Source organism: Scyliorhinus canicula, chromosome 3 (genome assembly GCF_902713615.1).
Source record: "Scyliorhinus canicula chromosome 3, sScyCan1.1, whole genome shotgun sequence".
NCBI lineage: Eukaryota > Metazoa > Chordata > Chondrichthyes > Carcharhiniformes > Scyliorhinidae > Scyliorhinus > Scyliorhinus canicula.
In genome coordinates this window covers 88,579,853-88,604,818 of record NC_052148.1, presented here as the reverse complement: position 1 = coordinate 88,604,818, position 24,966 = coordinate 88,579,853, and the positions used below count along the sequence as shown (strand labels likewise).

The window sequence follows — 24,966 nt, the reverse complement described above, 5'->3', positions numbered from 1 at the left end:
CCAAGGGTTAGATAGGGTGGACAGTGAGAGTCTTTTTCCTCGGATGGTGATGACCAACACGAGGGGACATAGCTTTAAATTGAGGGGTGATAGATATAGGACAGATGTCAGAGGCAGTTTCTTTACTCAGAGAGTAGTAGGGGTGTGGAACGCCCTGCCTGCAACAGTAGTAGACTCGCCAACTTTAAGGGCATTTAAGTGGTCACTGGATAGACATATGGATGAAAATGGAATTGTGTAGGTCAGATAGGCTTCAGATGGTTTCACAGGTCGGCGCAACATCGAGGGCCGAAGGGCCCGTACTGCGCTGTAGTGTTCTATGTTCTATATGTTCCTCGTCCCCATTCTCCTGCCTTCTCCCGTAACACCTGATCCTTTATTAATCAAGAAATCCGTTATTAATACCAAATTTGCAGGTTAGGTGGATTGGCTATGCTGAATTGCCCCTTTGTGTCCAGGTTAGGTGGGGTTACCCGGTTAAGTGGATAGGGTGAAGACGTGAGCTTAAGTGTGATGCCCTTTCCAGGGGCCGGTGCGGACTTGACTCGATGTGACGAATGGCCTCCTTCTGCACTGTAAATTCTATGATTCGCTGATTTGTGCTTGAGGTGCTGTTACCATGGCAGTAACAAGCATGTCCACCACTTACAAGTGGATGAGTGCAGCTCCAACAACACTTAGGAAGCTGGGGACCATCCAGGATAAAGTGGCCTACTTGATTGTCACCACATTCACCAACTTAAACATTCACTCCCTTCATCAGCAGAACACAGAGGCAGCTGTGTGTACCATCTACAAGATGCTCTGCACCAACCCGCCAATGTTCCTTTGACAGCACCTTCCAAAACCACACCCTCTACCACCTTCAAAGTTGCACACAATTATGACTTCACAACAACTGGATCAAAATCTTGGATCCCTCTTTCCTAACAGCGTGTTGGGTGTACCTACACCCTGCAGTAGTTCAAGAAGGTAGCTCACTACCGCCTTCTCAAGGACAATTAGCGACAATAAGAGATGGCCTCACCAGTGATTCTAACATCCCAAGAACAAATGAAAAAGTTTTATTTTTCCCTATATTTCCCTGAAATTACCACCGCAGAATTGGTGACGATCGAAGGAACTTCAAGATCATTGCCTCTCATCAAGTTAAAGGACGATTTTCAACTCCACCCACCCTACATATCCTTATAGAGGTGGAACTAATGAACACTTCCTGCAGAAAGAAGGGGGTGATCGTGGAAACATTTGGGTTCCCCCTGGGAATTTGTTTTCTGTTGAAGGACCGAATAAAGCAGTGAAAATAAGGGTTTTTTTTCTCGAATGAGGAGAGAGGGAAATAAAAATCCTGGAAACAAAGCTAATAAATCCAGTTCAACTGCCGATAAACGAAAGTGAAACACTGCACCTTTCAACGACACGCCAGCTATTTACTCTGCCGGGAAGTTCAGGAAAGTGACTGACAGGCGGCCTGGCTAATCAGGGAGCCAGTGGGTGATGAGGGAGGGGCGGGTTCCCGGCCGCCGAGATACCACCGTGGGGGTTGAAGCCGGTGCGAAGCGGCGCGCTTCTTTGCGGCGGGTCTACCGTTCAACTTCGTGGGCTTCAGATGGAGGTCTGTTGTTAATTGTCACCACTTTCTCTCTTAACGCAAGCAGCCTAATATCTATCGATAAGCTTCGAGTGGCGGTGGTTGGTGACTCTTTCGCGGCTGTAAGTCGCCCTGTGGCCAAACCAGTTGTTTGCCTCTTGGAGGAAGCATTTTTTTTTTCAGCCGAGCTCACTTCATGTTGTGCTCCACAATTCCCAGCCAGGCTCCCGTGTGGCTTTACCCAGACCCCTGGAGGTGACAGAGGAAGCCCATTCGGACCATCTCGATTCACCTGGCGTCGGCAGCCGATTGCTTTTGTTTCTGTTGAAAGCCTCGCAGCAGCATTTCGGCCTATCTTCCTCTGCGCACTGAACCCTGCGTAGGGGAGGATTTTTGATGTGTAGAGTGTGTGTGCAGAGGAATGCCCGCTGAGCTATCTGTCCCGCAGTCATCAGGGGAGTCGGTGAAGCAAGGCTTTTTGGGACGAATGCACGTCATTTTCAATGTTCAGACAAGATGGTGAAGCGGCTTTTTTTCCCAAATAAAAAAGGTCAATAGCATGCAGATTGCATAATGGCTGCGAGCTTGCTGTGCACCCTGGTTGTGGCAACATGAATCGAAGCATGAGTGAGAAGGGACGGCATGGGGGAAATATCCTCATGGATGGAAAGGCGTTTTGCTGGGCTGGTCTCTTCAAAATAGTCAATTGTTAACAAAATCAAGGGCAAATAATGTAGATAATTTTCTGATGACTTCACGACTGCTGGGTTTGAACGATTTTTTTTGTGTCTCCTGCTTACGCGAGCAGGAAAAAATCCTGAGTTTTTAAATTGATATTGTTTTCCTGATGGTTATTAAGTGTTCTCCTATTTTGATGTATTTGAAAGAAAGCTCATCATGGGCAAATTGTTTTGATTTATATTCCTATTTGACTGATTTTTTAAATCATAAAACAGCATGGCTTATAGTAATGAATTCCATCAATATTTCTGTAAACAGCTGCCTACAATTCTCTACTGAAGAAGGTGACTTATGCAGGGGATGATTCTGTTAGGAACTGGCAGTTAACTAGTTGTTAAACTTGTGCACAGGACAGATCTTCATTTGTTCCCATAATGATTTTCTTCCCTGAAACAGTGTCGATAGCCTGTCGCCAGAGGCTTACAGTTTGAGGGGGACCACTCCACATGGGCTGGTTTAGCTCACTGGGCTAAATCGCTGGCTTTTAAAGCAGGCCAGCAGCACGGTTCGATTCTCGTACCAGCCTCCCCGGACAGGCGCCGGAATGTGGCGACTAGGGGCTTTTCACAGTAACTTCATTGAAGCCTACTCGTGACAATAAGCAATTTTCATTTTCACATCAAGCATGGCCTTGGAAGGATTTTCAAGCCTGATACCTAACCTTCCTAGCTAAGCCATCAACACACCTTCCTTGGCCATCAAGACAAGGGGCGCGATTCTCTGCTCCCCACGCCGGGTGGGAGAATCGCGGGAGGGCCGGGTGACTCACGACACGCCGTCCTGGCACCCCCCGCTCGGATGAATCGCCGCTCGCCGTTTTTCACGGCGACCGGCGATTCTCCGGCCCGGATGGGCCTAGCAGCCTGATGTTCCTGACCGGTTCACGACGGCAGCAACCACACCTGGTCGCTGCCGTCGTGGACATGGTGCCAAATGCTCGTTTGTGGCTTGTGGGGGGCGGAGAGGGGAGTGAGCACCACGGCTGTGCTCGGGAGGGGACTGGCCCTCGATCGGTGCCCACCAAACGTCGGGCCGGCGTCTCCAAGACACACACACTTTCCCCTCCGCCGCCCTGCAAGATCAAGCCGCCACGTCTTGCGGGGCAGCGGAGGGGAAGACGGCAACCGCGCATGCGTGGCCTGGAGCCGGCAGCCGACGTGACGTCAGCCGCAGATTGGAGCCGGCCAACCTGCGCATGCGCGGCTGACGTCACTTAGGCACCGCCGTCGCGTCATTCTCGGTGCACTGCCTTGACGCTTGCAGCCGAGATTTACGGAGCGTCGCTCCTAGCCCCCTTTTGGGGGGGGGGGGGGGGGGGGTGAATAGGGTGCGAGGTGCGGCGTCCGAGGCCGTCGTGAAACACGGCCGAGTTCAAGACGGCCTTCCCGATGCCGCGCGGGAGGGGAGAATTCTGCCCAAGGGGTGGGACTCAAACCTGGATCTTTGGGCTCAAAGGCAGGTCTCTATCCACTGCATCACAAGACCTCCGAGTTACTCAGTTCACCCAAATAATCATCACTGGTGTGTGATGCTGCAGAACGATACACTTTTTAATCTCTTCCTGTCTTTCATTTTCCTCCTCACTACATCTCTCCTGTAATTTATGTTCTGAAGTCTACTATCACCATGATGAGATCAGATAATTTGGGGGAGACCAAATGTAGGAACCTTTGAACTGTTCTAACTTTGTAATCGCACAAGTTAGGAACATTTGCCAAATGGGTGGGACAGTGGTTAGCAAGGTTGCTTCACGGTGCCAGGGACCCGTGTTTGAATCTGACCTTGGGTGACTGTGTGTAGTTTGCACCTTCTCCCCATGTTTGCATGGGTTTCCTCCAGGTGATCCGGTTTCATCCCACGGTTTAAAGATGTGCAAGTTAGGTTGATTGGCCATGACCAATTGCCCCTTTAATGTCCGAAAAGGTAGGTGGGATTATGGGGATAATGTAGGGAAGTGGGCATAGGTAGAGTGCTCTTTCAGAGTGTTGTTGTAGACTTGATGGGCTGAATGAGCTTCTTCTGCACTGTAGGGATTCTATGAGGGGGTTTAACAAAGACCTGGGTCACTAAATTAAGTCAAATCAATCCCTCCAAATTTTGGAAGATGGGTGAAGGGAGAAAGCTTATTGCATGAAAATGTTATTTATCACTGCTTGAGAAATGATATAATTGTAGGAATTTAAATCATTGGATTTTACTTATTTCAGGTATTTCCTGAAGTCAGAGCGATCATTGATTTAAGTATCTTCAAGGACAAGGCAAATGAGGCGTTGGACATCATTCGATCAGGCAAATCATCAGCAAGATGTCAAAATTGTTCAAATAGTTATGAAGTTATTGACTCATTTGAAAAGATTGATGAAATTCACACAGAATTATGGAAACTTAAAATGAAGCCTTCTGGAGCACAGTCCACCAAGTCCACGAGAGCAGACTCCACCAGGTCCACTGGAGCAGACTCCAGGTCCACGGGAGCAGAATCCACAAGATCCAAGGGAGCAGAATCTACCAGGTCCTCTGGAGCAAAGTCCACCCAGCCTCCTGACTTCAAGTCTGCCAAGGGGTCCCCCAGCTCAACAATTCATGCATCTATGATCTCTGATCATGTGTTAACATTAAATGTAACTGTTTTCAATTACATTGAAGCAATTTATGGGAGCTATATACAAAGAATAGAGAAAGATTTTGATGTTATTATGAAGAAGTCCACCCTTTTAGGAGATAGCGTCAAAGTCCAGTTTATACAGAAGAGAAATGGTAAGCCATCCGAAGGTGCAACAGAAAGATTTTTGTGTCGGTATCAAACAGTTGCAACAAATTTAAGATTGGAAGAAGTAAAGCATCCAGGCAGCATAGTAATAAAAAAAGAGATTGTAGAATCTTTGCAAAAAAAATTTCCAAAAGTCTGGGTTACTGAAAAGGAAACGGGGTTTTTTATAATCGGAGATCCCATTGATGTCAAGAACGCCAAGGAGTTTCTCAAAATGCAATTCAGCCAAATTGACACCCATGCAATGCCGGATATTACAAATTCAAATAGGAGGCCATCTTTAACCTCTGAATACAAACCTAATTCAAATTCAGCTGCAGCAGGAAGTAAGCAGGAGTCTAAAGATGAGGACACAACCTGCCCAATTTGCTTAGAAGAATTTAAAGATCGAGAAATCTTAAAAAAATGTAAACATTCATTCTGTAAGGAATGTATTAACGTGGCTTTTAAAACCAAGTCTGCCTGCCCGTTATGTGGAGAGGTGTATGGAGAGATCAGAGGGAATCAGCCGGAGGGTGGCAGGATGACTCACAAGACCATGGCGATGCATCTTCCTGGCTATGAAAAATTTGAAACCATTGAGATATACTATGTGATACCAGATGGTATTCAGGGGGTAAGTAATTGTTCTGTTATTGCCTCAACTCCATATGAGCTAAAGATTTAATTATAGAATCTAGCCTCATAATTATTCCTTCACCCCGGAACCATTTTAGTAAATCTCTTATGTACCTTCTCAAAGCCTTCACGTGCTTCCTGAAGTATGATGCCCAGAATAAGATACAGTACTTCTGTGTTTTTATAGTTTTAGGGTAACTTTCTAGCTTTTATGTCTCTGCTTATAAAGACCAGGAACCTGTAAGTTTTATTAACTGCATGAAAGATCTCCGTATCTTGCTCTGAGCACCTTCTTTAAAATTATACAATGTATTGTATCATTTCTTTCTTCGTAGCCAAATACATCACCTCACATTTCCCTGCATTAATGCACCACAAGTCTTGTCCCATACCATCTACTTCACCTCAGCATTTCAGTATCTCTTTTATTCCCTTTCTTCGGCACTCAACTCGTTTTCTTTTGAAAACATATGAGCAATTTGCCTCAAAAGCGTCCTATGGTAACAAGGTCCAGACTTAAAGCAGCTCCTGAATGAAGAAATGTCTCTCGATTTCCCCATTGGACCTGTTTGTAAGTCTCTATCTTGTAATTATGGCCTCTGCTTTTGGATCCACCCACAAATGGAACAATTCTCTCCCCAAATGCCATGCCCAGCCCATTCATAAATTTAAAGAGCTCTATCAGGTCTTCTTTAATGCTTCCCTTTTCAGTTGAAAGAAGCAGAAACTGGTCTATCTTTCCCGTTCACTGCAAACTCTCAATTCTGCTGCCACCTGTATCAATTTTTTTGTATCGCCTCTGATGTTTCTAAGTCCTTTTACTATATGGAGACAAGAACTGTGTACAATATTCGAAGTGTTGATGAAGACCAGTTCATGTTCTGTACATACACTTTCAGAATTACTTGTTTGGCAAAATGAGACCTATGGGATAAAAGGGGCAGTAGCAGCCTGAGCACAAAATTGGTTAAGGGATAGACAACACAGTTATCTCAGTTTTCAGACAAAGTGCTCCCACCAGCGGAAAAACATGTGTTCCCACGAGTGCCAAGTGCATCTCCCGGATAGGATTTCCCCACCTTTAGTATGCTAACATATTCATATTGGGAAGCACGCTAGCCAACGCGCCTTCACCGATTTTGGGTGCTGTTTATTTTTTGGAATTCCCAGCATTCACAGGGAGACTCCCCTCCTTTCCGACAACCAAAATGCTGATCCCTGCTGACAAGAAGAGCGCCTTCAACCGCTAAGCAAAGAGGGACATTCTTCCGCCCCCCACCTCAAAAGTAACGGGTCAACCCCCTCCCTTCCCCCACACCATGTGGGTGACGTGACCTCCCCTTCAGGCCCTAGCCCCTTTGCAGTGCCAATGGTTCACTGGCACCCTGGTACTGTCGGCCTGGCACTTTGGATTATGACTTTGGCACTGACAACCGGGCCTGGCACGTTGGACAGCGAGGGGGCTCAAGGAGGTATGTCCAGTGCTCATGTGCCCCTCTGTTGTCACCAGACTGCAGAGCAGAGAGTCCACCAGTGTCCTGGAGATTGTGAGGGAAAGGGTTTAACCTCAGGATTTCCCCAACGGGATTGGAGTCTTGTGGCTGGATTGCTCCTTCTAGCCCTGGGAAACCTGAAGATCCCTTTTGGCATGGTGATTTCAGCCAGCTCTCTGATCAAAATCTTCATTCTTGTCTGTGTACTGTGAGAACTGAAGTGGTTTACAATTGGGGGAAGGGTAAATACAATGCTGTCAGACAAGAACTGTTGTGCATAAATTGTGAACAGAGGCTGTCAGGGAAGGACACAATTGAAATGTGGAACTTGTTCAAGGAACAGATACAACGTGTTATTGATATGCATGTCCCTGTCAGGCAGGGAAGAGATGGTCGAGTGAGGGAACCATGGTTGACGAGAGAGGTTGAATGTCTTGTTAAGAGGAAGAAGGATACTTGTGTAAGGCTGAGGAAACAAGGTTCAGACAGGGCACTTGAGGGATACAAGATAGCCAGGAGGGAACTGAAGAAGGAGATTAGGAGAGCTAAAAGAGGGCACGAAAAATCTTTGAAAATGAAATGAAAATCGCTTATTATCACGAGTAGGCTTCAATGAAGTTACTGTGAAAAGCCCCTAGTCGCCACATTCCGGCGCCTGTCCGGGAAGGCTGGTACGCGAATCGGACCGTGCTGCTGGCCTGTTTGGTCTGCATTAAAAGCCAGCGATTTAGCCCAGTGAGCTAAACCAGTCCCTGGCGGGTAGAATCAAGGAAAAGCCCAAGGCCTTTTACACCTGTGAGAAATATGCGAATGACTAGAGCGAGGGTGGGTCCGATCAAGGACAGTAGCGGGAGATTGTGTGTTGAGTCAGAAGAGATAGGAGAGGTCTTGAACGAGTACTTTTCTTCAGTATTTACAAACGAGAGGGGCCATATTGTTGGAGAGGACAGTGTGAAACAGACTGGTAAGCTCGAGGAGATGCTTGTTAGGAAGGAAGATGTGTTGGGCATTTTGGAAAAACTTGAGGATAGACAAGTCCCCTGGGCTTGACGGGATATATCCAAGGATTCTATGGGAAGCAAGAGATGAAATTGCAGAGCCATTGGCAATTATCTTTTTGTTCTCACTGTCAACAGGGGTGGTACCAGGGGATTGGAGAGTGGCGAATGTCGTGCCCCTGTTCAAAAAAGGGAGTAGGGATAACCCTGGGAATTACAGGCCAGTTAGCCTTACTTCGGTGGTAGGCAAAGTAATGGAAAGGGTACTGAGGGATAGGATTTCTGAGCATCTGGAAAGACACTGCTTGATTAGGGATAGTCAGCATGGATTTGTGAGGGGTAGGTCTTGCCTCACAAGTCTTATTGAATTCTTTGAGGAGGTGACCATGCACGTGAATGAAGGTAAATCAGTGGATGTGGTGTACATGGATTTTAGTAAGGCATTTGATAAGGTTCCCCATGGTAGGCTTATGCAGAAAGTAAAGAGGCATGGGATAGAGGGAAATTTGGCCAGTTGGATAACGAACTGGCTAACCGATAGAAGTCAGAGAGTGGTGGTGAATGGCAAATATTCAGCCTGGAGCCCAGTTACCAGTGGCGTACCACAGGGATCAGTTCTGGGTCCTCTGCTGTTTGTGATTTTCATTAATGACTTGGATGAGGGAGTTGAAGGGTGGGTCAGTAAATTTGCAGACGATACGAAGATTGGTAGAGTTGTGGATAGTGAGGAGGGCTGTTGTCAGCTGCAAAGAGACACAAATAGGATGCAGAGCTGGGCTGAGAAGTGGCAGATGGAGTTTAACGCTGAAAAGTGTGAGGTTGTCCATTTTGGAAGGACAAATATGAAGGCGGAATACAGGGTTAACGGTAGGGTTCTTGGCAATGTGGAGGAACAGAGAGATACTGGGGTCTATGTTCATAGATCTTTGAAAGTTGCCACTCAAGTGGATAGAGCTGTGAAGAAGGCCTATGGTGTGCTGGCGTTCATTAGCAGAGGGATTGAATTTAAGAGCCGTGAGGTGATGATGCAGCTATACAAAACCTTGGTAAGGCCACATTTGGAGTACTGTGTGCAGTTCTGGTCGCCTCATTTTAGGAAAGATGTGGAAGCTTTGGAAAAGGTGCAAAGGAGATTTACCAGGATGTTGTCTGGAATGGAGAGTAGGTCTTACTAGGAAAGGTTGAGGGTGCTCGGCCTTTTCTCATTAGAACGGAGAAGGATGAGGGGCGACTTGATTAGATGTTTATAAGATAATCAGGGGAAGAGATAGAGTAGACAGTCGGATAATTTTTCCCCGGGTGGAACAAACCATTACAAGGGGACATAAATTTAAGGTGAATGGTGGAAGATATAGGGGGGATGTCAGAGGTAGGTTCTTTACCCAGAGAGTAGTGGGGGCATGGAATGCACTGCTTGTGTAAGTAGTTGAGTCGGAAACATTAGGGACCTTCAAGTGGTTATTGGATAGGTACATGGATTACGGTAGAATGATGGGGTGTAGATTAATTTGTTCTTAATCTAGGACAAAAGTTCGGCACAACATTGTGGGCCGAAGGGCCTGTTCTGTGCTGTATTTTTCTATGTTCTATGTATTTTTTTTGGTCTGGCCACTTTGAATCAAATAGTTCATTGTTGATACAAGCCAGGAAGCCTCAAGTAGTTTCCCTTTCTCCACATCACTCAGCCCCATGCGCTTGACACTCAAACATTGCAGGTTTGAAAAGAGGAACTGAAAGCATTTGGCTATTTTGAAGATTAAAGCAAATGACTGTTAATGTTGGAATCTGAAACAAAAACAGAAAATACTGGACAATCTCCATAGATCTGATCACATCTGTGGAGAGAGAGAATGGTGCTAATGTTTTGAGTCTGGATAGAACATAGAACAGTACAGCACAGAACAGGCCCTTCGGCCCTCGATGTTGTGCCGAGCAATGATCACCCTACTCAAACCCACGTATCCACCCTATACCCGTAACCCAACAACCTCCCCCCCCCCCCCCCCCCCATCACCCATCCCACTTGGGCCACTGTTCCTAGTTGTCCTTTGACACACCTTTGTTCTGCCATTAGCACATTCTAATCTCTTTACAAGCCACTATCAGCACCCTTCTTAGACTTAATCATCCCAATGTACAATCCCTTTTGTCTTTCTGTCCACAACGTCTTTATCAATTTCCACCTATCGCTGGCCCTTTATCCAGCCCATCACTCCATGCCCCCCCTGCAACAGTATAAATCTGACCCTCCAGTTATAGAGTCATAGAAGTTTGCAGCATAAATGCCCCTCATTATTTTATAGACCTCTATAAGTTCACCCCTAAGCCTCCTAGGTCCCACGAGAAAAAATCCCAGTCTATCCAGCCTCTCCCTATAACTCAAACCATCAAGTACCAGTAGCACCCTAGTAAATCTTCTGCACTCTTTCTAGTTCAATAATATCCTTTCTATAATAGGGTGACCAGAACTGTACACAATATTTCAAGTGTGGTCTAACTAATGTCATGTACAACTTAAGCAAACGTCCCAACCCCTTATTCAATGTTCTGACCAATGAAACCAAGCATGCCGAATGTGTTCTTCACCACCCTGTCCACCTGTGACTCTACTTTGAAGGAGCTATGAACCTGTACCCCTAGATCTCTTTGTTCTATTACTCGCCCCAACTCCCTACCATTAACTGATTAGGTCCTGCCCCGAGTTGATCTACCAAAATGCATCATTCACATTTATCTGAATTAAACTCCATCTGCCATTCAGTGGCCCACTGACCCAATTGATCAAGATCCCGTTGCAATCCTTCACTGTCCACTATGCCACCAATATTGGTGTCATGTGCAAACTTACTAACCATCCCTCCTAAATTCTCAAACAGATCATTAATATAAATAACAAATAACAGTGGACCCAGCACTGATTCCTGAGGCACACCGCTGGTCACAGCCTCCAGTTTGAAAAACAACCCTCTACAACCACACTTTTTCTTTCATCAAACCAATTTTGTTAAAAATTGGCTACCTCATCCTGGATCCCATGAGATTTAACCTTATGCAACAACCTACCATACGGTACCTTGTCAAAGGCCTTGCTAAAGCCCATGTAGACAACGTTGACCGCACTGCCCTCATCTGCCTTCTTGTTTACCCCTTCAAAAAACTCAAATCAAATTTGTGAAACATGATTTTCCACTCTCAAAGCCATGCTGACTGTCTCCAATTAGTCCTTGTCTCTCTCTAAATGTCTGTCAATCTTGTCTTTTAGAAGACCTTCTAACAACTTACACACCACAGACTTTGGGCTCACAGGTCTGTAGTTCCCAGGCTTTTCCCTGTGGCCCTTGAACAAAGGCACAACATTTGCTGCACTCCAATCTTCAGGCATCTCACCTGTGGTTGTCAACAATTCAAATATCTCTGTTAGAGGATGCAATAATCTCCTCCCGAGCCTCCCACAATGTCCTGGGATACATTTCATCAGGTCCAGGGGATTTATCTACCACAATGCGCTTTAACACTTCCAGCGCTCCTCGTCTGTAATATGTTCACTCCTCTAGACGCCACTATTTATTTCTCCAAGTTCCCTAACATCCATGCCTTTCTCAACAGTAAATACCAATGAGAAATATTCATTTAGGGTCTCACCCATCTCTTGTGGACCTGCACATAGATGACCTTGTAGATCCTTAAGATCTACTCCCTCCCTAGTTACTCTTTTGCCCTTTATGTATTTGTAGAACCTCTTTGGATTCTCCTTTGGCTTATCTGCCGAATCAATCTCGTGTACCCTTTTTGTCCTCCTGATTTCTCTCTTAACTCTACTCCAACAGCCTCTGCCCTCTTCAAGGGTTCCACTTCTCCTTTTTTGACCAGGGCCTCAATATCCCGAGTCATCCAGGGTTCCCTACTTCTACCAGCCTTGCCCTTCACTCTAAAAGGAATGTGCTTACCTGGAAATCTAATTAACACTTTTGAAAGCCTCCCACTTAACAGCCATCCGTTGCCCCCTAATAGGCTCACACAATCAACTTTTGAAAGTTCCTGTCGAATACCATGAAAATTGGTCTTGTCCCAATAGAATTTTAACTTTTGGGCCAGACCTATCATTCTCCATTGCTATCTTAACACTAGTGGAATTATGGTCACTGGTCCCAAAGTGATCCCTCACTAACACTTCTGTCACCTGCCCTCCCTTATTTCCCAAGAGAAGGTCAAGTTTTGCCTCCTCTCTAGTCGGGCCATCCACACACTGAATGAGAAATTCCTCCTGAATACATTCAACAAATTTCTCTCCATCCCAGCCCCTAATGCTATGGTTGACCCAGTCAATGTTTGGAAAGCTAAAGTCCCCAACTATTACCAGCCTATTTTTCTTGCAGCTATCAATAATCTCCTTGCATATCTACTCTTCAATCTCCTGCTGACTATTTGGGGGCCTGTGATATAATCCTATCAAATAGATCTCTTCTATCTTATTTTTCAGTTCTATTCATACAGACTCAGTGGGCGAACCCTCTGATATATCCCCTCTCAGTACTGCCGTGATATTCTCTCTAAACAAAAACGCAACTCTCCCTCCTCTCTTACCTGCTGTTCTATCTTTCCTATAGCATCTGTACCCTGGAACATTGAGCTGTCAGTCCTGCCCCTCCCTTAACAATGTTTCAGTAATTGCTATAATACCCCAGTCCCATGTACCCCTCCATGCCCTGCGTTCATCTGCCTTGCCCATCAGGCCTCTTGCATTGAAATAAATGCAGTTTAATCTAAACTTCTCTTGTTCTCTGCCCTGCTTTCTCAGACCATCTGTCCAGTCATGTTTTGTGCACTTTCCCTGTGTTTTATTTTTCTTGGCATTGCTGAACTCATTCACTGATTTCTCCACCCTGTTCTGTGGCCCTTTTTCTCTGCCTTTCACTTTTCCCCTTACTGCCTTTTGTTTCTGTTCCCACTTTAATTCCCTCTGCCTTCCTGCATCAGTTACCATCCCCCTGCCACGTTAGTTTAAACCCTCCCCAACAGCACCAGCAAACACTCCCCCTTGGTCATTGTTTCCAGTCCTACCCAGGTGCAGACCATCTGGTTTTTACTGGTCCCACCTCCCCAGGAACCGTTTCCAATGTCCCAGGAATTTGAACCACCCCCTCCCACCACCATCTTTCAAGCCACATATTCATCTTATCTATCCTGACATTCCTGCTCTCACCAGACACTGGTAGCAATCTTGAGATCACTACCTTTGAGGTCCTACTTTTTAGTTTAACTCCTAACTCCCTGTATTCAGCTTGTAGGACCTCATCATGTTTTTTTTACCTATATCATTGGTGCCTAAGTGCACCACGACAGCTGGCTGCTGCCCCCGCCCCCCCCCCCCCCCCCCCCTCCAGAATGTAGCCGCTCCAAGACATCCTTGACCCTTGCACCAGGGAGGCAACATACCATCCTGGAGTCTCGTTTGCGTCTGCAGAAATGCCTGTCTGTTCCCCTTACTATTGAGCCCCCTATCACTATAGCTCTGCCACTCTTTTACTTGACCTCCTGTGCAGCAGAGCCAGCCACAGTGCCATGAATCTGGTTGCTGCTGCCTTCCTCTGGTGAACCATCTCCCCCAACAGTATCCAAAATGGTATATCTGTTTTGGAGGGAGATGATCACAGGGGACCCTCCACTGTCTTCCCACTCTTCCTCTGTCTGGTGGTCACCCATTTCCTATCTCCCTCAGTAATTTTTAACTGCAGCATGATAAACTCACTGAAGGTGCTATTCACGACTTCCCCAGCATCGTGGATGCTCTAAAGTGAATCCACCCGCAGCTCCAGAGCCATCAAATGGTCTAACAGGAGCTGCAGTTGGACACACACCTTGCACATGAAGGAGCCATGAACACAGGAAGGGTCCCTGAATTCCCACATCACACAAGAGGAACATGACACTGGTCTGGGATCTCTTGCCATGACTTAGCCCTGAGGTTAACTTACAACAACAACTTCAATGCCAAGAGAAAAAAAGAAAGAAAAACTACGTACCAGTCACCTGCCAATCACTTACCTGCTGGCCAAGGTGACTGAGTTGACTTCTTCCAGAATCCTCTTCTGCCACCTCTGCTGGACGGTGGTCTTCCTTCTGTTTGTCACTGGAGGGGTTCTTTGGCTATATGCAATACAGTCGAGGTGACTGAGTTGACTTCTCCCAGAATACTCTACTGTCACCAGCTTTGACAAAGAATGATCCAGACTTGAAACATTAGCTCCCTTCTCTTTCCACAGATGCTGCCAGACCCGCTGGGATGTCCAGTATTTTCTGCTTTTGTTGTAGCTGCTTTGAAGTTGCCTGCAACTGTCAAGTAGAAAAAGGATGTTTGTAAACATTTCAGTTGGGAACAATGGGGGGGGGGGTGTTACACATTCAACTGCAAAGGGAAAGATAAATAAACAAAGCTCCTGCCTGCTGTGTAAAAACTATTAGTTGTTGATCAAAGACTAATTAAAGGTACTAGATCATGAAACTGAATGAAAGCAAAACTTTTCAATGGCTCTCAAGTGATTCCAAAGCTTATCAAAGATTGTGAGCGTTCCTGTAAAGCATACAGGTGATTTACTAAGTATTATTTTGTATAATCCATAGGCAGAGCATCCTAACCCTGGGCAAAGATATCATGGTACAACACGTACTGCTTATTTACCAGAGAATCCTGAAGGGAAAAAGGTGTGCAAACTGCTGCAACGTGCCTTTGCTCAAAGACTGACCTTCACTGTCGGAACATCTAGCACCACAGGGAGAAGTAATGTGGTAACATGGAATGATATTCATCACAAAACGAATACAACTGGAGGACCGTCAATGTAAGTATCGTACTAAACCCATTTAACATTAATGCCTGATAATAATTACATGAAAAGGCTGCAACAGTTTATAGATATTTTCCTTGTGGCTCCCAAGGGCTGATATTAACACAATGACAGATGAACACGGGTGGCAGTAGATTGACTTGCTTGGTACCCTCTGCCTGAATTCATTTTTCATGAATGCAGGGAAAATTCAGGCAGGGTTATAATTTGTCACCACTACCAGGTATTTTAAGTGAATTGGATAGTATTTTTTTGTTGAAGCTTATAATTTTAATAAATAACAAAACAAAAATAGAAAATGCAGGTTGGAAACGCAATAACTGTGGAAAGAAAGACAGTTCACATTTCAGGTTGGTGACCCTTCTGACAAAAAGGGTCATTGACCTGATATGCTAACTCTGTTTCTCTCTTCTCCACAGATGCTGCCTGGCCTGCTGAGTGTTTCCAGCATTTTCTGATTTTCAGGTTCCCTGAATCATGTTTTAGTGTTTCGAATTTTTAATTCATCTGGCAAATCAAAGGCATGGTGTAGTAATTTGGGTAACTTTCACCCCTCAGAACTATCTGGCAAATAAGTATTGTGCACTATGGGTAATTTATTTGAAATGCTGGAGTCGTATTTCAATAAGGTCAGCAAAGGTGGGCAGCACGGTAGCATAGTGGTTAGCACAGTTGCTTCACAGCTCCAGGGTCCCAGGTTCGATTTCCGGCTTGGGTCACTGTCTGAGTAGAGTCTGTACGTTCTTCCCGTGTCTGCATGGGTTTTCTCCGGTTTCCTCCCACAGACCAAAGATGTGCGGGTTAGGTGGATTGGACATGGTAAATTGCCCTTAATGTCCAAAACGGTTAGGATGGGTTATTGGGTTATGGGGATAGGGTGGAGGTGTGGACTTGGGAAGGGTGCTCTATCCAAGGGCTGGTGCAGACTTAATGGGCTGAATGGCCTCCTTCTGCATTGTAAATTCTATAAGGTTGATTAGCTGTGATTTGTATAGCAATGAAACCGTTTCTCACACATGTGTTGATATTATTAGAGGGAGGAACTGCAAATCATAGATTCCCTACAGTGCAGATGGAGGCTATTTAGACAATCAAATCAACACCGACTCTTCAAATGACCGCTCTACCCATGTTCACTCTTGTATCCACCCACCCTGTCCCCATTACCTAACCTACATATCCCTGGACACTAAGGGACAATTTAATCATGGCCAGTCCACCTAACATGCACATCTTTGGACAGTGGGAGGAAACCGGAGCATCCGGACGAGACCCACGCAGACAGTGAGAGAACATACAAAATCTATACAGACAGTGGCCCAAGGCTGGAATTGAACCCGGGTCCCTGGCGCTGTGAGGCAGCACTGCTATCCACTGTGCCATCATGCAGCATCTGGAAGATGGATTTGCACTTCAAATTGCTGACCCAATTAACTGGAATCTTTGGACTTTTTTCATTGTCTGCGCTACTTGCCAGTTTAAATCAGCACAACAGTTTTCAAAATTATAATAGATTGAACAGCTAACCACTCAGCTATGATGTTGTTGCACGTTATCTTACTCGGCAGCATCTGGCCCTGACCTATGCAAGAACTCTAGGTACAACTTCCGCAAAGCCATCAAGGACGCTAAGATACAATAGCAGACTAGGGTCACGGACTAACGACACAGACTCTCGTCAGTTGTGGCAAGGCTTAAACAACGTACTGGGCTACAAAGCAAAGACCAGTGGAATCTCCAGAAACCGTGCATCTCTCCCCGATGTACTCCATGCATAATTTCGAGCAGGAAGCCAACAAACAGCCTCAGAAGTCAGATTGGCCTTCTTGAAAGTGAATCCATGGAAAGCAACGGGTACTGACGGAGTCCCTGGTCATGCACTCAGATTCTGTGCAGACCAACTGGCGGATGTGTTCACGGACATCCTCTACCTCTCCCTACTCCGTTCCGAGGTTCCCACCCACTTCAAGAAGACCACCATCAGACTGGTGCCAAAGAAGAACCAGGCAAAGTGCCTCAACAGGTACCCTCCGGTGACCTCGACATCTATCGTTATAAAGTGCTTTGAGATGTTGGTCACGAGACGCATCAACTTCATACTCCTGGAATGCCTTGATCCTCAATTCGCATACCACCACAATCGGTCCACAGAAGATGTGATCTCCCAGGCCCTACACTCGTCCTGGAGCATCTGGACAACAAGGCTGCTACATCAGCCTCCTATTCATTGACTACAGCTCCACCTTCAACACCATAATCACAGCCAATCTCATATCCAAAGCCTAGGACTTGGCTCCTCTTTCTGCAACTAGGTCCTCAACTTCCTGACCCATAGACCACAACAAGTAAGGATAAACAATGACACCTCCTCAACGATAATCCTCAATTGTGGGGCCCCACAAGGCTGCATACTTAGCCCCCTACTATTCTGCTTATACATATACACACACACACAAAACGGTGTGGCAAAATTCGGCCCCAACACCATCTACAAGTTTGCTGATGACCCAATTGTAGTGGGTCGGATTTCAAACCATCATGAGTCAGAGTACAGGAGGGAGACAGAGAACCCCGTGGCCCGGTGCAATGACAACAATCTCTCCCTCAATGTCATCAAAACTAAGGAGCTGGTCATCGACTTCAGGTAGCGAAGTGACATACAGACCCCTGTCTGTATCAATGGTGCTGAGGTGGAGGCGGTTGTCAGCTTCAAATTTCTAGGTGTGCATATCACCAACAATCTGTCCTGGTCCAATCACATCGCTACGATCAAGAAAGCACATCCAAGCCTATACTTCCTCGGGAAATTCGGCATGTCCATACTGACTCTTACCAACTTTGACAGATGCACCATAGAAAGCATCCTATCTGGCTGCATCACAGCCTGGTATGGCAACTGCTCGGCCCAAGAGCGTGAGAAACTACAGAGAGTTGTGAAGACAGCCCAGTCTATCATGCAAACCTATCTACCATCTGTTGACTCGGTCTACACCTCCCGCTGCTCTGGGAAAGCAAGCAGTATAATCAAAGACCCCTCCCACCTGGGTAATTCTGTTTTCCAACCTCTTCCAGTGGGCAGAAGATACAAAAGTCTGAGAACACGCTCTAACAGGTTCAAAAACAGCTTCCCTGCTGTTACCAGACTCCTAAATGACCATCTTATGGACTGAACTGATCTCTCTCTGCATTCTTTCGACTGTTGTTCGCGCAACATTACTCCGTATGCTTCACCTGATGTCTGTGTATTTACATTGGGTATTTATCATGTGTCCTGTGTTTTTACATGGAACGATCTGCCTGAACTGTACGCAGAACAATACTTTTCACTGTACCCCGGTACACGTGACAAATCTAAATCTAATCTGTTCCCTGTTGCTGCTGCTGCTGGGCACCTACTCCTGATACTTGCGCCACTTCTGCACTCACCTGATTTTTGGCTTTAAATCCTACAATTTAGGTGCAACTTAAGTTAGGGGGGGTTATGGGGAAGGAGTGGAGGTGTGGGCTTAAGTAGGGTCCTCTTTCCAAGGGCCTGTGCAGACTCGATGAGCCGAATGGCCTCCTCCTGCACTGTAAATTCTATGATGAACTCATCCTCCATTTTATTGCCTTAAACCTGTCTTGTTAAAGTTTTATCAAGCATCTATTGTCTAGTCAGGTAACAATCTTTAATCTCCATTTGTTAACTCCCACAATTAGATCATACCCCATTTTGAGTATTGTGAGCAATTTTGGACCCTGTATCTAAGGAAGGATGGGCTGGCCATGGAAAGGGTCCAGAGGAGGTTCACAAGAATGATCCCTGGAATGAAGAGCTTGTTGTATGAGGAATGGTTGAGGACTCTGGGTCTGTACTCGTTGGAGTTTAGAAGGATGAGGGGGGTTCTTATCGCAACTTACAGGATACTGCGAGGTCTGGATAGAGTGCACGGGGAGAGGATGTTTCCATTGTAGGAAAAACTAGAACCAGAGGGCACAATCTCAGCCTAAAAGGACGATCCTTTAAAACCTAGATGAGGAGGAATTTATTTAGCCAGAGGGTGGTGAATCTGTGGAACTCTTTGCCGCAGCAGGCTGTGGAGGCCAAATCACTGAGTGTCTTTAAGACAGCGATAGATAGGTTCATGATTAATAAGGGGATCAGGGGCAGAGAAGGCAGGAGAATGGGGATGAGACAAACATCAGCCATGATTGAATGGCGGAGTAGACTCGATGGGCCGAGTGGCCTAACTCTGCTCCCATGTCTTGTGGTCTTATGAGTCTAGTCCTTGGCTTTGGATATGAATATCACTCAATATCCACAATAGGGATTGCTGAGCATCAGGAGCTTTCAGGCAAAAAACTTTGAAGTCCTTGTTCCAGAAAGTTTAGGAAATCTCGATAAAACTGTGGCAGAAAACAGTAGCATTGCTTGAAGTCAATGCTACTGCATCAGTTTTCTTGTACAAACAGAAACTGCTAAAAGAACAGAATATATCAGTCAGCATCTGAAAAGGAGAACAAAGAACAATACAACACAGGAACAGCCCTTTGGCTCTCCAAGCCTGCCCCGGTTATGATGCCAACCTTGGCCAAAACTCTCAGCACTTCCTTTGCTGTTTCCCCTCTATACCCATCTTATCCATGTATTTGTCAAGATGCCTTTTGAACACCGTTAATGTATCTGCTTCCACAACCTCCCCATGCAACACGATCCAGGCACTCACCATACTATGTGTAAAAAAAAAAAAACCTGCCTCGCACATCTCCTCTAAACGTTGCCCCATGGACCTTAAACCTATGCCCCCTGGTGACTCACCCCTCCATCTTGGGAAAGAGTGCCTGTCCATCCACTCTATCCATGCCCCTCATAATCTTGTAGACCTCTATCAGATCACCCTTCAACCTACGTTGTTCTAATGAAAACAGTCCCGAGTCTATTCAGCCTCTCTACATAGCTAATCCCCTCCAGACCAGGCAACATCCTGGTAAAGCTCCTCTGCACCCTCTCAAGCCTCCACATCCTTCTGATAGTGTGGAGACCAGAATTATGTGCAATATTCCAAGTGCAGCCTTACCAAGGTTCTGTACAACTGGAGCATGACTTGCCAGTTTTTATACTCTATGCCCCGTCAATGAAGGCAAGCATTCCGTAACTATAATGTTTTGGCAGAGCATCCTCCAAAACAGTACATGCTCAAGATACCAGCTATCTGATCACCTACAAATGCTGAGTGACCAGCTATACATTTATAGCATTTTCTGGATTAATTTAAAATTTGCAGAATCTGCAATTTTCGTTTTTATCTGCACTCTTTAAAGTCCTGTTTCAGTCAATTGTAATAATATTGGGTCCTCGGGGCACCACCGCCAGATTCCCATCATAGCAAGCATTCCTCCTTCATGGCTTTCCTGTAGTAGTCTACAGACTTGTTGTAAAGTGTTTGCTGAATTTGAGTCTCCCGCCCCTCCTTTCTGACCATGATTATATCACCTCAAATCATGAAAGTGGCATCTGGTATATTTATTCAAAAGTACACCATATATAATTTTTAAAAAGTTTGTTCATGGGACGAGGGAGTCGCTGGCTGGTCCAGCATTTATTGCCCATCCCTAATTGCCATTTACGGGGCAGTTAAGAGTCAACCACATTGCTATGGGTCTGGGGGTCACATGTCGGCCAAACTGGGTAAGGATGGCAGATTTCCTTGCTAAAAGAATAGTGAACCAGATGGGTTTTTACGACAATCTACAATGGTTTCATGGTCATCATTAGACTTTTAATTCCAGATTTTTATTGAATTCTAATTTCACCACCTGCTGTGGTGGGATTCAAACCCAGGTCCTCAGAGCATTACACTGGATTTCTGGTTTACTAGTCCAGTGACAGTACCACAATGCCACTGTCTCCCTGTGTAGAATGGTAATAGCACAGGAGCAGGCCATTTGCCTCATGATGTCCCTGCTGGCTCTCTTAAGAACTCCTCAGCTGGTCCCACTCCCCTTCCTTTCCCCGTTGCCCGACAATTCCTTTCTCTTCCGATCATTACCTAATTCCTTTTTGCAAGTGTTGATTGAATTTACCTCCATTTAGGTGTTGCGTTCCAGATCCTAATCGTGTGTAGCTTTAAAAAAAAAAGACTTAACTCATGTCGCATATGATGCTATAGGTCAATCACCTTAAATCAGTGTTCGCTGATTCCCAACCTCTGTGTTCTAAGCATCATGCTGTTTGACTGTGAAATATGGGTGACTTGCATATACCAGGTAAAATAATTTCCATCTGTGCTGTTTGTGGCTCATTATGGGCAGATGGACAATGAGTATGTAGTTCACATTTGACCCATGACAACAATATTGCTTGTGTGTGAAATAAATATTTTGGTTTGATTAAAATCTACTTGTTTTCTTTAGGTTTGGGTATCCTGATCCAACCTATCTGACACGTGTGCAGGATGAGTTGAAGGCCAAAGGCATATACTGAAATACACTTATTCCAACAGTTAAGTTATGCTGTGGATTGTAGAAATTACTGCTTCTTGTGGTTTAAAACAATTATGTTAGGATCATACATAATCAGTGCATAACGACCATTGTTGTCCAGCTTTGCCATGCAGCATAAATGTATAAATAATCATTTTCAAAATATTGCAATTTAATTTTGCCCAATAGATGCACAGATAATTCACTCCACTTCAGTGTGTAAAATTTTTACTGCAATAGTTTTTGTACATTATGTAAATCGAACAGTATGTCATTTATATTGTTGGAACTAGTGGGTCTTGCTGTGGCTAGTGTCTCATCATTCCCATCTGTAAAGGCAGTTCAGTATTTTGGGTCCAAGTACAAAACCCATGAATCCAACTTCAGTGCATCTTTTGAAGCCAAGGAATTCTAGTTTCTGCTGGAAAGGGGAAGGAAAGCAGATTGAATCAACGCTGCAAAGAGGTATAGGGATGAGAAAAAGAGAAAGAAAGTTACACCAAGCTAGCTATGGAAATTCTCTTTTGCCCTCCCTGTCTCCGTATTGCACTCACTCTTGACTCATTCGCTCCTCTTGATCTTCCTTTCAAGCCAGATATCTTATAAAATTACACTCTGCCATATAGCCCCTGTTGCGCTTCTCTGCAGATCTTTGAACACCAAAAGAGACATTAAAGAAATTAAGGGGGTTAAAAAATCACAGCAAGAATAGGTTAACAAAGAATCGAGAAAAGGTACTCTATAGTAAGAGAATAATTAATGGCAAAAAACTATACACTTCAAGGCATTTTCATATGTTACCTCCGTATCCCTTTGCAACCTCGATTCCATGGGCATAACTTTTGAATTAACTATAATTGGTATAACTTTTGAGTGTTTGCTTTTCTTTGCACATTCAAAACTACCAGGAGAAATTGCATTCTGTAGGAAAAATCAAATTATGATCAGCAAACAGGTTTTCAAAATGTTAAATGTTCAGGAGTTGTTACTCCATGTGACCAACAATGATTTTGTGCAATACACCAATAAGATTTTGCAGCAACCAGAGAATTCATAAAACATCTGGAAAACTTCACTTGTAAGTTTTATGTCACCATTAGAAGATTACATTTATCAATTCCTTCTAAGTATTTGGTGTATATTTCTCGGTCATTGATCTGGAAAAATAATTAGCTGTTTAAGATCGTACACAAATTCCAAGGTCTGCCTTGCCTTTCTGGTTTATAAACTACTGGATTGAGTTACTGCCTTGCACTCCCTATTCCATTAAAAATAGTCTGTAGTCTGTTTTCAGGTAATGTCCATAGCATTTTGTTATGTGCGTAGAAAAATGGTTATTGGATTAGAGAGTATTGCCTTTGAAATGCTGTGTGATATTATCAAACAAGTACCTGAAGCATTTTCACATTCCTCTGTCTGCTATTTTAACTGGTCCCTGATTGACCAGAGTAGGTACCTTCATATTTGATTGTGGTATACTAATGTACTTGTTTTCAATTTGAAAGTTGCATCAGCTTACTTATTGCTGAAATTCTGTCAATGGTTGAGTCTTTTAAAATAAATCAAAATTAAAATAATGCTAGTGACTATGTCATACTTGACTATATATTTCCATGCTTTAAAATAAAATTGCATCACACCCATTCTGGTATTTTTTATTCTATTGTGCATATTTTACATCATTGCAATTTGTGGGTCTGAGCTGTGCATTTCAAAATGACTTTTTTAGTTCAAAGATTAATCTTCAGGATTTTGCAATAAATCTTTTTCCAAAGTACCATTTTTCCGTTTGTCCAGTGATAACTCAGTCCTGTTCAAATGTAATTTTAGCTGAATAAGCAGACAAATCAGTCAACCATGGGAAATTATGGATAGGCTTGTTATGGGTGAGTTATTTACAAAGCATTTGATGTGTATGAGTATTCTGTGCTTTGCAGATCAACTAGAATCCTTTTTGCTATTAACTAGCAGCTACTGTACTATCTATTTCCAGAAACGGATGACCATGAATACTCCTTAATCTATATAGGTCTTAATGCTGAAAAGAAAAACCCCATAGAATTGCAGAAAGGCAAAATAGCCTTATTCCTTTTAAGTGACTAACTCGCAAAATAGTTTTAGTTCTGTTTTCATGTATTTGAGGTGAGCTGGTTACAATGGGAGCAAGTTTGGGGGAAAAAATATTCCAGACTGCACCTACATTACAAAAAAACGGGCCCAGGATTTTAAGAGGGGGCTGACATGATGGTAGGGTGTGATGGGATGTGGTAGCCCTAAGAGGAAGAGATGACAGAAGGATGTTACTGATAAAAACATTTTTGCTCAGATCAGGAAGAACAGGAGTGGAGTTTAGGAATAGCAAAAGTAAGAAAGTACTGGTGTGAGTAGTTTATAGGCCCCCAAAATAATAATTTATACCACCGGACCGAGCATTAAACAAGTAATTACTGGAGCCTGTGACAAAAAAAAAATGCAATAATCCCCATGGGTGACTTAATCTTCACATAAACAAGACCAATCAAATTGGCAAAGGTGTCCTGGAAGATGAGCTTGTAAAATTCCTTTAATGACAGTTTCCTGGAGCACCAATCAAGGAACCAAATAGTGATAAGGCTATTTCTGGTCCGGTATTGTGTTATGAGACAGGGTTAATTAGTAATCTGATAGTAAAAGATCCTCTGGGAAATAGCGATCTTAATACAATTGAATTGAATTGACTGAATGGATCGAATGACCTCCTGCACTGTAAGTATTCTATGATTCTATGAATTCCATATTATGTTTGAAAGTACTCCAATTATAAACAAGAATCTTAAAAGCCAACTATGTATGAGGGAATAACTGGCTAAGACTGATTGGGTACATGGATTAAAAGGTATACCGGCGAATAAGCAGGGAGAAACATTTGAAGGAAGAATTCAAAATGTTCAACAAATAAACATTCCATTGAGAATGAAAAACTCAGCAAGAAAGATCAATTTGTGGATTACTAAAGGGGTTAAAGATTGGATTAGAAGAGAAAGTTTATAATGTTGTTAAGATTGCTAGTAAGTTTGAGAATTGTCAGTGTTTTAAAATCCTGCCAAGGGCCATCAAAAAGTAGATAAAAAGGGAGAACTAGAGTGAGATTGAACTAGCCAAGAATATAAAAACAGAAAGACCTTTATAGATGGCTGATGGACACAACGAAAACAATGATTGAAGAAATAAAGTAGGATGAAAAGTTGGATATGGAATTGGAATGGGAACTATGGAGTGAAATTATGCACCGAGTCAATACCACATCTTCATGTGCTAGGATAAGCTTAATCCAAGATAGTAGTTAGGGCGCATATGATACTGGAAAGAATGAGCAGATTCTTCACAGATTTAGAAGATAAATGTGAGCGGTGTAAAAGAGGACTAGCTAATAACCATGTCTATATGTTCTGGTCATGTCCACGATTAG

General features: G+C 44.2%; 1 protein-coding gene across 2 annotated transcripts; it reads left to right on the top strand.

Annotated features, from left to right (window-relative positions):
* Positions 1–1,492: 1,492 nt before the first annotated feature.
* si:dkey-3h3.3 (uncharacterized protein LOC100144568 homolog) lies at positions 1,493–23,161 on the top strand. Of its 2 annotated transcripts, none has more exons than XM_038790868.1 (4): positions 1,493–1,615; positions 4,540–5,718; positions 14,833–15,050; positions 21,450–23,161. In XM_038790868.1, exons 1-4 carry the CDS (start codon positions 1,610–1,612, stop codon positions 21,517–21,519), a joined length of 1,473 nt encoding a protein of 490 aa, XP_038646796.1. In that variant the 5' UTR covers positions 1,493–1,609; the 3' UTR covers positions 21,520–23,161. The 2 variants fall into 2 exon arrangements, with proteins under 2 accessions (XP_038646796.1, XP_038646797.1); XM_038790869.1 differs by lacking the exon at positions 1,493–1,615 and adding an exon at positions 1,793–2,141.
* The last annotated feature ends 1,805 nt before the right edge of the window (positions 23,162–24,966 follow it).

Excerpts from the sequence above, each read along its gene's own strand:
- si:dkey-3h3.3 (XM_038790868.1), top strand. Across the intron at positions 5,719-14,832 it reads TACCAGATGGTATTCAGGGG|GCAGAGCATCCTAACCCTGG; the intron begins GTAAGTAATTGT and ends TATAATCCATAG. Across the intron at positions 15,051-21,449 it reads ACAACTGGAGGACCGTCAAT|GTTTGGGTATCCTGATCCAA; the intron begins GTAAGTATCGTA and ends TGTTTTCTTTAG.